General features: G+C 42.6%; 1 protein-coding gene across 15 annotated transcripts in view; it reads left to right on the top strand.

Moving 5' to 3' along the window:
- The window catches only part of LOC144724321 (early estrogen-induced gene 1 protein-like), a 34,434-nt gene extending 17,718 nt beyond the window's left edge, over positions 1 to 16,716 (top strand). The window contains exons 4-12 of one of the 15 annotated variants that reach the window (XM_078603346.1): positions 1,872 to 1,901; positions 3,739 to 3,855; positions 4,823 to 4,869; positions 6,799 to 6,947; positions 8,304 to 8,333; positions 9,099 to 9,164; positions 11,544 to 11,712; positions 14,909 to 15,027; positions 16,418 to 16,716. In XM_078603346.1, coding sequence (XP_078459472.1) covers positions 1,872 to 1,901; positions 3,739 to 3,855; positions 4,823 to 4,869; positions 6,799 to 6,947; positions 8,304 to 8,333; positions 9,099 to 9,164; positions 11,544 to 11,712; positions 14,909 to 15,027; positions 16,418 to 16,470 — 780 coding nt within the window. In that variant the 3' untranslated portion in view covers positions 16,471 to 16,716. Of the gene's footprint in view, positions 1 to 1,871; positions 1,902 to 3,738; positions 3,856 to 4,822; positions 4,870 to 6,798; positions 6,948 to 8,300; positions 8,334 to 9,077; positions 9,165 to 11,543; positions 11,713 to 14,908; positions 15,028 to 16,417 lie in introns of all 15 variants that reach the window. The other 14 variants (XM_078603340.1, XM_078603339.1, XM_078603345.1 and 11 more) reach the window with 14 other exon arrangements.
- The last annotated feature ends 257 nt before the right edge of the window (positions 16,717 to 16,973 follow it).

Raw genomic sequence — 16,973 nt, 5'->3', positions numbered from 1 at the left:
TGTGAACCACCAAAGGTCCTATTTGGCACTCGTGAAGGAAATTGGTTCCCCGATGCTTGGTATCGTGTTTATGAAACATGTAAGTAATTGTTTCTTTATTTGAGATGTCTTTATTTCGATGCACTACGGGACATTTCCATTTACTTTGAAGTAAGTTTTTTTTAGGCTGCTGTTTGTGGGAAGAAGCGTGGAGAGGTGCGTGCTAGGAATTGCATTGAGAAACACGAGCAGGATACACGTGGGTCAGAAAACACATGCAATATTAGAGACGCCACATTTAAAAAGTAACCAGGCTTGGGTGGGACATGTCACCAGAAGAGATGATGGCCATTGGTCGAGACTAATTACGGAGGAGCAGCCCGAAGATGGAACACGCAAGATATCTGCCGCAGAGATGGAGCTCGTGTGTGTAGGGTATACGTGGATTGTTGCTTCGCGAGGCCATGAGGAATCGCGACAGCGAGGGGAGGCCCTTCGCGTCGCAGTAGTGGATAACCAGTGGGTGGTGAAGAAGATGATGTTGATAATTAGTTCATCAGGAGCTGAATCATAGGGGGTAGATGGCAACCTTCGTCCAGCATTGAAAAGGTCATAGCTGATGATGATTTTGATGACGATGATATCAGCAGCAGGACACCAGCTTGATGCATGTCGGCTTAGCTGTGCTCTTTGCGGTCAGGTTTGGGAGTTTCAAATATGATGGGCTGTGTCACCCTATACGCAATTACAGGGGTGTGGTGCTTACATGCCCGTCCAAGGTGGAGCTTGTTCACCAGATTACTCATCAATTTGCACCGCTGAAGGAATTGCTGGAAATTGGAGCGCTCATTTTCAGAAGCGTGTTTACATATTCCCATGGTTTGGGAGGAAAAGTGGATGTGCTCGTGTAAAAAGGGACTTGCCTCATATGCGGTGTCTTGGAACAGTTTGGCTGCCGAGTTCCGATGTGCATGAAATGCATCCGCCCGGGGGTTGTTGTTCCTGTCATAGCTTACGTAAGATTTGCGTCGTGGGGATTACAAGCAAATGTGTTGTGTCAAGCGGGCGAGGCCATTCATTTATATATGATATGTATTTATAGAATATTATACCAGTCTTTTAACATACTGCTACACGTATAATATAAAATTGCAATGGCTGGTGTGCAGTTAGAGCACTGCGGGCCTCACAGATAGCTTAAACAACCTACATCTATGTTTCGCTTGGAAAAAATAAAATCTGAAAATTCACAGCTCGAGTGTTTCCCAGATTTTCCGGTTTCCCTTGGGCGTTTTGATGGTAAATTATGGACATTCCTTCTCATATAGGGTAAGGGTGGTGGGTTCTTTTTTTTCGAGTGCGACGCAGCAATAAATATTCTTCATTATGTTTACATTCTCTGGGGAATGCTACTGTCCAGTGTAAGCACGGTATGCTAGCAATTATCCAGATCCCATGCTGTTTCAGTCCGCGTGTGTTTCATTTGAGGCTATCGAATTGAATATGTTCACACCCACACAAATAAATTACACAAATGGGAACGACGTTTAATTTGCACGCAGTTATGCCATCCATATGCAGCACATCCAAAAAGTAACCGAATAGCAGAACTGCATCTATGAATAATGCGAGGCACACTGACAGCAGCGCACTTGACACAATCCGGCGCTTAAAATACATTCTTGAAAAATGGAAATGGTAATTTGTGTTAAAGATTGAGGCCCTAGTTGTATAGTACCTTAGTTTTGTGGCACCTTAAAAAGCTTGCAATGGATTAGGGTTTTTATTATTATTTTTGTTATCCTTTATTGCTTCCTTTAATTTAGCAATGTTTTAGCTCGACAACTGGCATTTAAATTGGTTCTCTGTTGTGTGGGTGTTTTGTTTTGAAGGAACTTAAAGGAGGGAAGGCATACAGCAAGGTAAGATGCTTGGCTTTAATTTAGGAGGATATTTGTATGCGTTGACCTATGGTTTGTCAGCAGTGACTCACTTTAGTGTCATGTTGTCAGTAATGACTCACTGTAGGGTTTGTAAATAAATGAGCAATAACGATTGATTAATATGGCCCTTAATACCATTTGCCCCTCGATTTAGTGTTTGACTTCAGCTTTTTGTTTTGTTGATTCAAATACGATCCAAATGTGTGAAAATGTAGGATAAAATTGTTGCCCAGTCACACATCTGTTACGTAATAATCCTCACGTCGATGTTGTTGTTGAAACCGACACGGAGTCGAAGGACAGGCACCACAGTGGTTCGTTAAATGTGTTGCGGATATGCGAATTACTCTTTACGTAAAAGCTTATTTAGTAGCCGAAACAATCCATTGAGATGTTGGTAATCTCGCTGATACTCCCTTGTGAGAATCGCTCCACAACTTCACCGCAAATGTTTTCGTTTGAGGCCACTGGTTTGCCTGCTGTGGATTCTTCAAATGACTTTTAAACAACTAGACGCACCGAGACGACACAGCTGAGTCATGCATCTTGGTCACATGTTACCAACCAGCTGTCCTACATATAAATAGGGCGCTAGATTATTCTTGCCGGTTATCGCTTTGTGCCGCGTGGTTCAATATTTTGTGCTTTATGCGGCAAGCTTTATGTGACCAAATCGCCCAGATTGCACCCGGTCTCGTCAGATCTCGGAAGCTGACGACTTGAGCCGCTGTCGCCGAGCACACAATTGCTTAATTCTAGATTTGAAGCTTTCGTGACTGCAAGGATTCATACTCTTAGTTTTTTCAGTAAAGTCACGTAGGTAAAAAAATGTATAAATTAATAAAAGTAAAATACTTTTATTAATTTATACATTTTTTTACCTACGTGACTTTACCGAAAAAACCTAAGAATACACAATTATATAGGCTGCAGGGTAACAGGAGGCAGGGCAGCAACATCCATTGTTGTACTGTGCTTCAATGCTCTCACATCCACGCCCTCCCTACCTTTACCAACCCACTGAGCAGCATACTGAAATATGATTTTAAACAATATAGCCCCCATGACCCATATAGTGTGGGGATGCCCTGCCAGCATTGTATTGACAAAGGGCTTTACACAGCAAGTTATCCTTGAAAGTAGCAGATTAACAATGCCTTTTTAAAGTGTGTAAATAGTTTTACCACTGTTTGTGTTAATTGACATTAAAATAACCAATATAAGCACAGGGAAAAGTTGAATCACTGTTTTTTGCACCCTTGTGAAAATTAAAAGTTGTTTGAAGTCTGTTGTCTCCAAACGTAAAGGGTTTAAGCTTCAGAAAATCTGTAGAGATGATCATGTAATTATATTTCGGTTGTCCCATCAGTGTTATGTCAGGAGATGAACAAATTTCCATTTGTAGCTCTCACAACGGTGCAGCACCCTGTGCTGGAGATAGACCGTGAAAGAGGATGTCATAGAACTACTGCTGAAGTGATTTCAATAAGCTTCTTTTTGCACACTTGCCACATATTTTGTGTATGCTGTGTGAATAGGGTTCACTCTATATCAATCAGACCATTAAAATATACATGTCTATACCATAATAAGTCAAATAAAGGATGTCCGCACAGTTATTTGGGACCAGGCTGGAATTTGACACTTGCTGTTCTTGAGAACGCGCTATAAAAATTACCAGCTGCCTGAATTTAAACCCAGAATCTCAATGGTGTTGGCTCGGTGCTCTGACATGGTGTTAGCGTTCCGAGCCACCTATAAGAAAACTGCGGTATATCGATTTGGTGTGTGGTGCTGCGTTTGTGATTGGTCGCAGTTGGGTTTTGCCGACCTGAATATGGCAGAGTTTGCCGGCTCGCGCTGCACAACACGCCGCTGCCTTCTCGAGGGATACGACACCAAGAACGCACGGCAGGACAACTCCATTCTCAAGGCATGTTTCTGCCAAAACCGCATTGAAATTACGTCCTTGTTAATGACGTGTGTGTGTGTGTGTGTGAACTTGACCAAGGATCAGGTTCCAGTTGCCACGAGCATCGCACAGCGCATCTAATAATTGAATCAGGATTTTAGTGCAGAGAGTGAATATCTGGTGTCGTGAAACACACTCTTATAATTTCCGTTCCCCTATTTAGCTTCGTGTAAGACCATGAAACCTTACAGGATGTCTTTTATGAAATCGAGACCAGGTACATACCACATCAGGGAGAATGGTATGGCAACCGAACAACTTTGAGTTTTATAAGCGATTCGAACGCTGGAAGCAGACTTGTCATCATATCACTGTATATTGTCACCGTACAGAAATTCAACTACGGCTTATGTTTATGTATGTTGAACTTCTTTCGCACCGTACGTAGCCAACCGTGGTAATCGAATGTGCGGGAAATGGACAAAGAACTAAACAAAAAAATCAGTTCTAGAGAAATTAGTCGTCAAACTGTATTTAAAAGTGCATAGCTCCAGTGGCTTCCTAATATCGGAAGGAAGAGCGTTCCAGATGGCCGCAGAAGCATATCTGAAAGCGTGCGATGCGGTGACCGTCTTTGTTTATTGAGGCCATTATCCAACATCACCCATAATACCTGTTTAAGCTCCCTCGATGTAAACCTATTTAGTGAATAAGTCTAGTTGGCCAAACTATCACGATCACATTTTCAACTCTGTGACCTGTTTTTTGATTAACCTGTTATTTTCGTTAATACCTTTTGCTGCTTTAAAACCAAATCGTTATGTAATGTATGACTGTTGCACTTATTTCGCGCCATACATTTTAATACATGTGGGGTAAATACTTGCTCAATTTCTCGTGCAATGGGGTTTTTTTTGTGTGTTGTTGAAATTGCATTGCGTGACATTTGCAATTAAATTCTCATTTGTGAATGATGAACATTTCTTAGGTCATTATTGGGATGACTCTACTCTCTGGAGACCCTTGCTTCAAAACGTAAGTTTGACGCGAACAAATAGATTTCAGCACGTGTATAATTTGTAATCGACTTACGGTGCTCATGATAATCTTTAATTATTACGTAAATGTATGTATCCAAATGCCAGATGGCTGTCAATGTTCATTTTGAAGTGCGGTAAATCCACTCCCAAGTTGGAGAACCGGGGAACATTTCTCACCGAGAGGTTAGCGGAGGTAAAACATGGACAAGTTGATGCGTTGGGAGTGCCTCGTTCCGCAGCTATTTGACTTTGCATTTTGTGAAAACCTTACGCCATCATCCAAAGCGCTTTATTAGGTGAGTCACGGTTGCCTACAGCGCTAGGCACTTGCATGCATCTCTGACTCGGTTATCTATTGACTTCACAAGTATGTCTGCCTCCCAATTGCTTTTCATTTGGCTTGGGACACGGTATCGATTAAAACCTTTCCTTTTTAGTCTGGGAGACATCTTGTATTACTTTTAAAATGGATGATGCGCAGCAGCGTTGGATCGAGAGCCTTTTTTACAAGAGTTTCCAGTGAACCTGTACATTAGAACATTTAGGTATGTGTAATGTACCTATTAAAATACAATACACGCTTGAATGGAAAGTAGCAGGTATAAGAGACAATAAAAAAATAACTAACAGCTGGGAAATCCCAGTGGTTGTGTGTTTTTGCTATAAAAGGTTAAATTACATTGTGAAAGTCAAAACACCATTATGCAAACTAAGCTGAGTCCTTGGCAAGTCATGGGTTGCATTATCTTTCACCACAGATCTGTTGCAAGCTCGTTTCAGTTGAGATATATTTTCATAATCTCTTAATTCGCTTGGCGATTATGGTTTGGAGACAAAAATCCATGAAAACGAGTTTTTCCTAGAAGAATACAGCCATACTATTCAAATGAGTTTATAGCCGCATCAAATGTTCCCCGCATTTTTGTTTAGCAGCTGTTCATATATCTTGCTGACGTAAATGATGTGTGTTTAGTGAGTAGGTGTTTAAAATGGTTTAGACTGCAGAATTAAATGTTTTATGTGACTTTGTGCAGTCTTAAGTTTAATGTTTAAATTATGTTTGCCTCGATGTTCCTTTAAAATACACACAAAGATAATTGGGTGCAATAATGACACGGCTCAGTGCTTCACTCGTAGAGTAAATTCTAGCTCAGACTATCCTCCCACCTTAACTTAACAGCTTCAGTAGTGGAAACAGACAGCCTTTTAGGTTGTTGTTGCGTAAAATTGGATGAACATGTGCACACACACACACTGGGCACATTAAACATTTTCATAATGGATTAATTAAAAGAGTTTGTTTTACTCTTGCCAAGATGAAACGTCTCTTCGTTTCGGCTTACTGGCCTTTAAATAAATTGGTCAGATCAAAGCCACGCTATGCTCATAAGGCCACCCACTTGTCTATAATAGCTGATGGGGGGGTTGAACACTTTCAGGGTATGTATATGTGCTTGGGGACAGTGGGTTCGATTCTCCCCCTTGATTAAAGCCAGTGGAAAGTGGTATCTGAACCTGGCCTGGGCATCCCCCGAGGTCAACTCAGCTTTGAATGAGTACTTGGTGCTGTCTGTAAATGTCAGCATTGGGGAGACAAAGGTGGCCAGGTGTGGTTCTGGCCACATCGGCCCCTTGTGTCACATCACAAAGTTTTGAACTGGGCGGGCCACATATATCATATGCAATTAGTAAGAAGGGCTCAGCAAGCTTTTACGTGGATCCCGGAAAATGACAGACTAAGATGAGGGTGATTGACCATGGGCTGAAACCAAACAGTGTGGAGGGATTTCTAATTTACAGCTATTAACATGGGAAGAGCTCTTGACTGGTAGCACATGACCGTGGCAAGTGGAGGCATCGTCTAATGTGTCGGGGACAATTGACGGACAAAGCAAGGTAGGTACATGTGTTCATTTGTCTTCAGGCCTCCGGCACCCATGCCGCTGTCAGTATCCGGAGAGGATTCCGGCACGCTGCAGCTGGAGAGCAAGGGCCCCGGCGATGATGGTAGCAGCACCCCGGGCTCCTTGGCGCAACGGCAGAGCAAGAGTCGGCCCAGCGTGTTGCCTACTGGTGAGCTCATCCGCCCGCAGAGGCACGCAGACCGAGAACGTCCTCGGCTACGTTCGGCCAGCACGCGCAAAAAAACAAGCGATCAAAAAGTCATATCGCTTGCCGTGTAAATGCGTACCGTGGCTGCGTGTGGTCTCATGCTATCCGACAAGAGTTTAAAGTTGTGATAGTTAAAAAAGAAAATTGTGCTTTTCGTTTGTCCGCTTACTAAAACAACTTTACTCCAGATTGTATCCGAATTGTGTTTTCGGCGTAGCGCGATGCGACAGTGTCAATTCGGATGTCTCGCAGAGCAGTGCACCCCCATTGTGTTAGAGAACGGCCTGTGGAAGCAGCTATCATACAGCTACCTCTAGAATCACTTGAAGTGACCTCTTTTCAATACAGCGGGTGGCAGCACCTTCCTACCCATGCGTAGCATGTCAGTCATAGCGATATTTTGATTATCGGTTATAAAATTTTGCCAAATTAAGTGCAGAAACAAATTTAACATATTATTGTGGCGTTAAGACCACCGATTCACTACATCTACATCAAAACAGGGCTTTTAAACGATAACCGGTGAACTGTTAACCATTTTCAGAATCCTTTAACTTATTGCTCATTGGGCTCCTCCAGAATAAATGAATATTCTGATTCTGATGCTGATGCCAACTCAGCACTCGGGGAGCCTCTTGGCCATTTCGAGAGTATGCACATTAACGCCCCGGTGCAGGCGTGTCTTCATGGCGCTCGAGTGGTATCACTCCCACACATACGTTATTAATGGCGTGGCAATGCAGTAACAGCACGAGAGTGCTTGACAATGATTATAAATCATTCAAATAAGCCTTAAGCTTGGGTTGGGACAGCTCAAGACGCACAGCCTTGGCTGCCGTCTACAATGTTCGATTTCGTTTTTTGAGATGCATCTTAATTTGATTATATGGTTATGGTCCCCGACCACCCACGTGTGACAAAAAATATCAGTAAAACAATAGCAGTTCCATGTTTTTTGTTATTTGTATGCACATAGTGCAGTGCGTGTGTCTGCTGAAGACAACATCAACAAAGCTAGGCATCAGCAGTCACGTGATTATTATTATAATATTAAAACCACCCATTGTTCTTTATCATTTGAATAACCTTGCACCCTTTAGTCTAGCGGCAGTTTGCCTTAATATTTTTGCAAGTGTGGTGTGAAATAAATCTGCTCTGCATTCAGAGCAGACTTGGGCATGTCTGAAAAATGTGTTTGTCATATTAGTTTTCTTTACACTGCCCTGTGGCATTGCACAGCCTTGGATGAAATATAAATGTGTGGAAGATTAAATTGAATCCACAATGATGACAGTCTTGCACCTTGTAATTCAGCAGGAAAGTGGTTGAAGAATAAAGATCTTGCCAGTAAGTGTTTTTGGAGGAAGAAATAAACCACATTCTCTGGATGTGCATGAGCAGTGCATTTGGAAGCAGTTGGTTTCACGGAGCTGCAATTAAACCCTACCGTTTCTCCTCCTGACATGATGGCATGTGGCTATTTAAAGATTCCTGCATACTTTCAGGGCTGATTACTTGGTGGGACACATCTGCCTGTGCTGGGACTGGATATTGGCTTTGGGATGCAACCTGAGACTCATGGAAGCCTTGAACTTCTTTTAAAATCCATGAGCTGTACATGGGTATTAACCTCTCCTGAATTAAACACGGCAAACTGTCCTACTACTAACCATTTAGACTGGAAACTTTCGGGACTGCAGAAATTCATATTCTTGGCTCTTTCGGTAAAATCACGTAGATAGAAAACAAATCCAAATTAAAAGCAAATAACCCACGACGTTTCGATCGCAACACAAGCGGTCTTCATCATTTATCTCCACCCGATGAAGAGTGCTTGTGTTGCGATCGAAACGTCGTGGGTTTTTTTGCTTTAAATTTAGATTTTTGTTTTCTATCTACGTGACTTTACCGAAAGAACCAAGAATATGAATACTACTAACCATTGTATGCATTCTCTGCTGAATAACTCTGTGTCATGCTCCGTCAACAATATTGTGTCCTCAACGTTTACGTACATGTGCATTGTGTCTCTGTTGCCTAACATCCATGATGTATTCCTCATTCTATTTTGCGTGCATTAACGTGTTGCAGAAATGAATATGTTGTGTGCAGATGAACCCTTTCAAGCGGGACATGTCCGCAGCTCCAGCTCTGCCAGCCAGCATTCCCGAATCTCAGGTACAGCTCTTGTCAGTTGCATTGTTTCCTCACTGCGTTCACATTGCTGGCCTAAGACGATCACTAAAAACAGGTACAGGCACGCTTACAGAGTGTTTCTCTTCGTGGCCTGGCACACAGTGTGAGTCTCGGTCATTGCTGGGTATGTTTTGGGTATTGCTCATCAGCAGGTAACAATTTCACGAGCATACTTAGATGGGGGGGGGGGGGGGGGATTCGACGGTTGCTCCGTGGAAGGTTGTGGAGTTGAACAGACCGAAATATGTATTCTTCCAGCAGCCAGTTTTCTCCTCGATGTCGAATGACCTTTCGCAGAGATGAAATGGAGGGCTCGACCGCAGGCTTCCAGAATAAACCGCTGTGAAGCCCCCTTCAAAACGGCGGCTTTAAAGCGTCGCTTGGCAGCGCGGCGTGAAGTGCACCGTCACGCACCAAGCGCAGCTATTGTGTCGGGTCATTCACGTCCAAGGGCTGCCTTCCACTAATTAGCACGAGAGCCTATTGTCTGTCCCTCCTCTCATATTCATGTTGGTTGCCTGCTGCTTGGTCCAGTGGTCTTCTATCAAAGGCACTATAAATTGTCGTGCAATTTTATCCCCTTCGATAAAAAGGGGTGGCGTTAGCTGATCCTCTCTCTGTGTACTTGCTTTCTTGTGAAATTTTAATGGTTAGTCCACAATGTTTAATCCATCCTCGCGTTGGATGTGGTAATGTTAAATGTTGGGCCTTTTTTGAGTAAAGTATGGCAATTGAATGTTTGTGTATCTTGGCACTGATCCATGGAGTTCATTTTTCTGTCTCTCAGTGTAATTCCTAGCACGCATCTCTCTTGGCTTATTTGCATACTTTTCAGTTTTAGTTTCTTTTTATTTGTCAGTCTGCAGCTCATGGATCAGAGATCAAATGCAAATTAGAAATATGTTGACTTACGAAAAGTATGTAGGGTTGGGCAGGACATGTTCCTAGAAGGTAATATGGCCAATCGTCGAAACTGATGATAGAATGCCAGCCAAGGGAGGGATACACATCTGAGAGTACATCCACTGTGAAGATGGAATGATATAAACTTGTGTGTGGGAGTAAAAATAGATTGTTGTGTATGTGTGTATGTAGGTTAAACTTCTCTCGCACCGTACATAGCCAAGCGCATTAATTGTAGATGCGGGAGAAGGACAACTATCGAAAGACAAAGAGCAGTTGTAAATAAATGTTTTAAATAAATATTTAAAAGTGCATAGTTCCCAGTGGGTTCCTAATATCGGAAGGAGAGCATTCCAGACGGCCGCAGAAGTCCATCTGAAAGCGTGCGATGCAGTGACCGTCTTTGTTCGCTGGTTAGCCAAAACTGCTGTAGGACAACGGGCTTTTGCCTGGTGGTTTATGCTCTTTGACGAGATCAGCAAGGTATCGTGGTTCAATTTTGGTAAGCACTTTGTGTCAAATGATTTTGATAGCGTAAAGGTGATTAATTATGCATTAGATACATCATGGCTGATACGATGGTGATGATAACGATGCCTTGTTGCCATGAACTAATTTGTGGCAAGATTGTAGGCTGATATTTTATTATTTGTGAGAAGTTACATAACCTCCATGAGAAATAATGAACAACACTCGTCTCTACCAAGTTCCCTTGACGTGCATAGCCCCCCCTGCCCTCCCATTTTGTACAGCATCTTGAGATGGTGCCATAATGAGATGCTTTATAAATACCAAGTTTTGCCAAGGCATAGAGGATGCATATTATTGAGATGAAAGAGAAATGAACAAGGGGGATAGATAAGAGACCTTGAGACAAATGATACAGATCAGTACGTACGGATGTTACAACGGCACGATGCCATGTAGCGTCACGTGGCCAGCCAGCATGCACTGATTTTATTAATGTGGCCCACCAGTCAGTGTAGTTAAAGAAACCGGTTCCATTGAAACGATAAGAAATATAGTAATAGGTTTTTACCCTTTCAACTGGTACAAAAACTGACACTTTTATACAAGGCATCGTGTTTGCAATAACCACAACACAAGCAGTCAAAATGCAAACAAAAAGAAACAACTCTGATAATGATAATGATATGCACTGTTTATTTTGTTTGCATTTTGACTGCTTGTGTTGTGGTTATTGCAAACACGATGCTTTGTATAAAGGTGTCAGTTTTTGTACCAGATGAAAGGGTAAAAACCTATTGCTATATTTTGCCACTGGTAAAGGAGATGTCTCATAGTGACGATAAGAAATAGACATACACGATGGCAGATGGCACAGCCGAGTATTCATTCGAACGGCCAGTGGGGCGCGTAGCTCAACCCGGGCGTGTGCGTGGCAGCAGCAGCAGCAAACGTCGCCCCCTGTTCCTCCCTTGTTTTTGTTGGCGCCAGCAGGGTACAGCACGGAGCACTCGCGCGCCTCCAGCCTAGGCGACCTCACACACCGGCGCAACACATCCGGGGACAGCAGCGCGTCCACGGGCATCGGCAGCATGCCAGACAGCATCAACCAGGAGCGAGTGAAGCCACCGCGGCCCCCGCAGCCCGCCGACAGGTACAGGTGCGTTCCCTCGCTGGCTTTTTATACCTGTGTAGTTAGTTACAATTGAGTACATTTGGTACTCTTAGTTTTTTCGGTAAAGTCACGTAGGTAAAAAATGAAATAAAAATTAATAAAAATAAAATACTAATTTTTATTATTAAAGTCACGTAGTTAAAAAATTTAATTAAAATTAATAAAAATAAAATAATAATTTGTATTATTATTTTATAATAAAATAATAATTTTTATTATTAATTCATTCTTATTTCATTTTTTACCTACGTGACTTTACCGAAAAAACTAAGAGTATGAATCCTTGCAGTCACGAAAGCTTCAAATCTAGAATGAGTACATTTGGTGTTCGTGCCATTCTTACAGCGCAAGGCTATCATCGCGAAGGTGCTATATTTTACAGGCATGGTCTGCAGTAGGTCGATGTTGTCATGTATAATCCCAATTGAGTAGTTTGTGGGTAATTCTTTTGAATTTGACCTACTCGTTTCAAATGATGTCAAGGGGATCTTTAACATTCACTGTGAAGCAGATGGCCTTATTTTACGGTTAATACACCGTTATAACCGTGGGCGGCCTGTCGGATTCGACCTGTGAACCTTTACCACAAGCGGTGAGCGTGATACCGCTGGGCCATGTCAACGCTCACTTCAACACGTCCTTGTTGAAGAATATAATTTTTTTGCGGTGGCCCTGGTGAGTCAGAGCTCAGAACGCTGAGCTGCCACCGCTTAACCTCATTATAACCACGTGTGGTTATAATGAGGTTATCTGGTATAATGAGTTTGATGGTCTCAGCTTGGTCAACAATGACTACATACCCCATTACATTTGGTTCCACGCTTAATTTGACTAACACTCCAGCTCTGAGAAATAAAACATTGGTATAACTGTCGTATGATGAACATTTACTCTCGTTTGCACGGTGGGAAAGTGCTGCCCCCTATTTTATAGAAAAGAGGTCATTTGAAGGGATTTCAGAGGTAGCTTTACAATATTCACTTGCACAGGCCATTCTCTGCTAAAGATCCAATCACATTCTTTGTCTCGTTATATAAAGCTGCTGGTACAGTCGGGATTAAATTGGGGATTTTTTTATGTTATTTTTCCTCGGTTCAATTAATTACGGTTGAAAGAATGATAAAATATTTTTTGGGAAAGGTAAGGAGTGGAGCTCTGTCGAAGCTAATGTGGACGGGCAAAAAAATAAGTCTTGAGAATATGATGCAGCTCTTTTTCAGAAGCGACCTGGCCACAAATGATAACTCAACGAAGTGGTGTATCATGTGGAAATTTTCGCAGCCAAATACTCTGTACGTACGCTTCTAAACGTGGAGGCAACAACCCGGAGGACAAGGAGATAAATCCACGGGACCATGGGGAGAACACGCAAACTCCAAATATGCAGGCGTCAGGATCGGGATTAAATCCACGACCTCCTGTATACCAGGCGAGGTAGTTAACATCTCGCCACCGTGGCATTCTTATATTAAGGTTCACAAACCTAAGCTTGAGCCCTTCCATTAAAGCTCGTGTCTTAGGCATCCTAGTTTGTTTGGTATTCCAACTTCAACAAATATTTGTGCACGTTAGTTGATATTGTGTTACCTACAAGAGTAAAATCCTTTGCCCTTCCACTTGGCAGAAAGTGTATCTCGCCTGGCACAAGCCACATGGATTTGTCACCATCGTTACTTGTGTGAATTTAGGGTGTAAGGATTGACTCCTGAAAATCGGATAGACTGTCATGAGTCAGTGTGGCGATTCAGTTTAGAGAAATGTATTATTTTTCTTAACGTTGGGAGTGAACGTAGTGGACGCTAGTGGTTGTAAGGGTCACGTAAATTCATTACTTGCAGCATATATAAATAAAAAAAGGGAATTTTACGCTCGTATTGTTATATTAAGAATAGATATTAATTGGTGGATCAATAGTTACCAACCTTACTTTAATTCCTGTTCGAATTGATTTCTATGACTTTTGCTTTTGCAATTTTGTATTGACATAAATAGATTCCAGTGGAGCGGTGGTGGTTTGGTTAGAGCATTGACACTATGAACCCAACAGACTGGGTTTCATTCCCAGCCAAGGCTAACATCAGTGGCGAGTGATATCCAAACCGGTCTTCGGCCGCCGCCCCCCCCCCCCCTTATCAACCCGCACTAATCAGCGTGGTGCAGCACGGTAAAACAACTTCGCCATAACCTGTTTGCTAAGGCATGGTAAAACAACCCCGCCGTAGCCAACACAGTGTGGGAGGTCCTCATCCAGCAGTGGATTAACAAAGGGGCTCGAACGCACGTGAAGATTCATTGTTATTTTGTCAAACAAAGAATTCCATTGTGGGAGAATATTTCACACTAGAGAAGCTCGAATTGTGTGTACGTCACCACTTGCAGCCAGCATTCGTATAAGTCGTCCGGTAATTGCCGTTAAGTAAATGGCTGCACCGCTTTGCGTCAACCCTTGAAACCAATGTGATCTTCAAATCTTTGTTGCTTTGTTTTAAACCCTCATACAGTTTCTAACATTGGCTGCTGGACAGCAGAATATATTGTTGCAGACTTCGTGTGATATTCTTGTTTTGGATTGCTAACTAAACGGCTAGTTGTGAGTAGTGCATCCGAAACACATGAAACTGTTATTGATGCTGCTGTCTTAATTCCCTTAATCAGGGGCTTGACCTCGCTGGCATTAGGTCTTCGTTGTGGAGCTGTTAGAGCATTTTGTAATCTCAGACCTAAGTAGTGTTCACTCAAGTGCAGTAATCAATTTTCGACAAGGTTATTTGGAGTGAAATGTACTGCTTTTGAAGAGGAAGAAGTAGTAACATTGCTTTCTAACTAAGGCTGAAAGCATTTATGCATGAGCAAAGTCTGTCCACAATGGGAGGGGGGTGCACCATAAAACTCCCAACCTGTAGTATGACATTGTATTGTTATTTGGGATTTACCCTATTTAAATTTGGCCACGTCGATTCAAAGGATTTGCCAAAACTTTGAGACACGAATCAGTTTTAAAAGTGACTTTGCGATGCGCCAACGCATCTTGCCCTGACAGCTTCTCTCCCCAGCTTTTCGCGCTGCTGATTAAATACCTCCGAAGACCAACGTCTGTCGAAAGGCACATTACGCGATCCGTCTTCTAAAAAGGATGTTGCCTTCCTTGCCGATCGCCGCTGCTCTGCGCGTCCGTGTGTAGACGCAAGGACTCTGTGGAGAACGAGCTGAAGCGGTTTGACGCCACGAGGGTGGACGCGGACGACATCGTGGAGCAGATCCTGCAGACGCAGGACTTCACGGCTGATCCCAACACAGAAGGTATGGATTGGTCTGTTTTTCTAGGTCACCGTACGCACAGCATCTCACGCCCCCCCCCCCCTCCGTTTCCAAGACACTGACGCGGGAATCTTTTATTCGGCCGTTCGCCACTGTTGTGCTGTTTGTTGTTCTGGCTTCCGTAATGTTCACGTCATAAAAAAGGGCTGTTCCATGCAAATAATTGAACCCGATGCTTATTAAAAATAAAAACAACCAGGTCAGATGTGGTTTCAAGTTTAAAGTGTATGTTGTGTAACTATGTGAGAACGTTTCGATTTAAAGCTTTCGTGACTGCAGGGATTCATCTTCTTGGTTCTTTCGGTAAAGTCACGTAGAAGGGAAATAATAAAAATAAAACAGATTATTTTATTATTTCCCTTCTACGTGACTTTACCGAAAGAACCAAGAACATGTGAGAACGCTTGAGGGCCAGGATAAGTCTCACCAAAATGACGAAACCAAAACGATTACAAAATAAAATCTACAGACGTGAGAGCATAGAAGCACAGAACTATGGATGTTGCTGCATAATACAGCCCTGCAGCTTTAAACAACAGCCTGGCATGCATGGGGTGGTCACCTGTAAAAAAATACTATCCAGCCCTACATTTGCTTAGCTTCTGAGATCTGACGAAGATCTGGCACATTGGGGGTGATTTTGGTCATAGGGAATTGTGGTATATATTGGTTTCAATAGTTACATAGCAGTGTTCACACAGTGTTGACATATGGTGATGTATTATTATGAGTAGGTCTTTTGAAGGTTACTGCAATCATTTTTTTAAAGCATGCACTTTGCCAAAACAATAGACTGCACTTTTGATTGATCAAATTGAACGAATTTCCAGACTTCGTTTTTTTACAAATAAAAGTGGTCCCTTTCATGTTGTTGGTAGTTTCACAAGCAATCACCCACAGTGCCCTGGGTTGATAGAATGTGGTTTACATGCATTGATTTAAGGATACGGACATGGATGTTTCAATCGCCAACTATAAACTTGGCAGGTAATTGCCTCTAATTTAAAATTGTTCACACGAACAGCATAGAAAACGTAAAAAAAAACTAGGTTGGGTGTTTAAATGGTTGCTTGTGTGAAAAAGAGAAACCCTTTGTCGAAATTCTTTGCGGACAAGATTTGTTGCAGACTGCTACGCCAAGGCATTCCATTCATTTTTGTCAAGAGTGCGATTCGAAACTCGGTCACGAGGGTGTTGCATCCACAATTCACCTAAATGAAGAAGCCACCCATCTGCCCTGCACATGGTTTACAAAAAAAAAAATTCCTCAGCTAGCTCTCATCAGGGCCAATTTTCGACAATGCAGCTCATCATGAAAGTTCCACGTCAAGGCTGGCACTTATAATTTTTGTCGGTCTTTGATGTTTTCCAGATGAGGGCCTCAGGCTGTTTGTGAAGAGGGATGGAACCACGGGGCTGAAATAATAAAAAAAGGATCCAGCCAAGAAGAAAAAATGTGCAGCAAAATGTCCACGTTGGTCACGCTCTGGAGTGTACATAATACGCCTGGGGCCAGTGACGTTAGTCTGGGAGAGACGATGCTTTTGGAGCATCGTGGCGTGGTGGCGGTTGCTGCGTGCTAAGCATCATCCTGCTCAGACGACTACGTAGGCCCTGGCATAATGGGGGCATTGATACAAATGTTGAGCCACCACATCAAATTAACAAAAATAGCACGAGATAACTTGAATGCCACTTTATTGTACAAACTGAGCCTGCCGGAGTTTTTATTTTTGTTCAATTTTTATGTTAGCCTTTCAATCTTCCTGCTTCCGATGACATCCATAAAGTTGATTGCATTACTGAGCTCTTCATGCAGCACAAATTACAACTGTATTGGGCGTCGTGTGTGCTGTTGGCACAGAAAGGGCCAGAGTCGGCTCATTTTTGTTACTCACAAAGGAGCTAAAGTGACTCCTTGAATCCCT

Source organism: Lampetra planeri, chromosome 20 (assembly GCF_965212315.1).
Source record: "Lampetra planeri chromosome 20, kcLamPlan1.2.h2, whole genome shotgun sequence".
NCBI lineage: Eukaryota > Metazoa > Chordata > Hyperoartia > Petromyzontiformes > Petromyzontidae > Lampetra > Lampetra planeri.
Note: the sequence above shows the minus strand (reverse complement) of the source record. Positions and strands in the feature narration are given on the sequence as shown.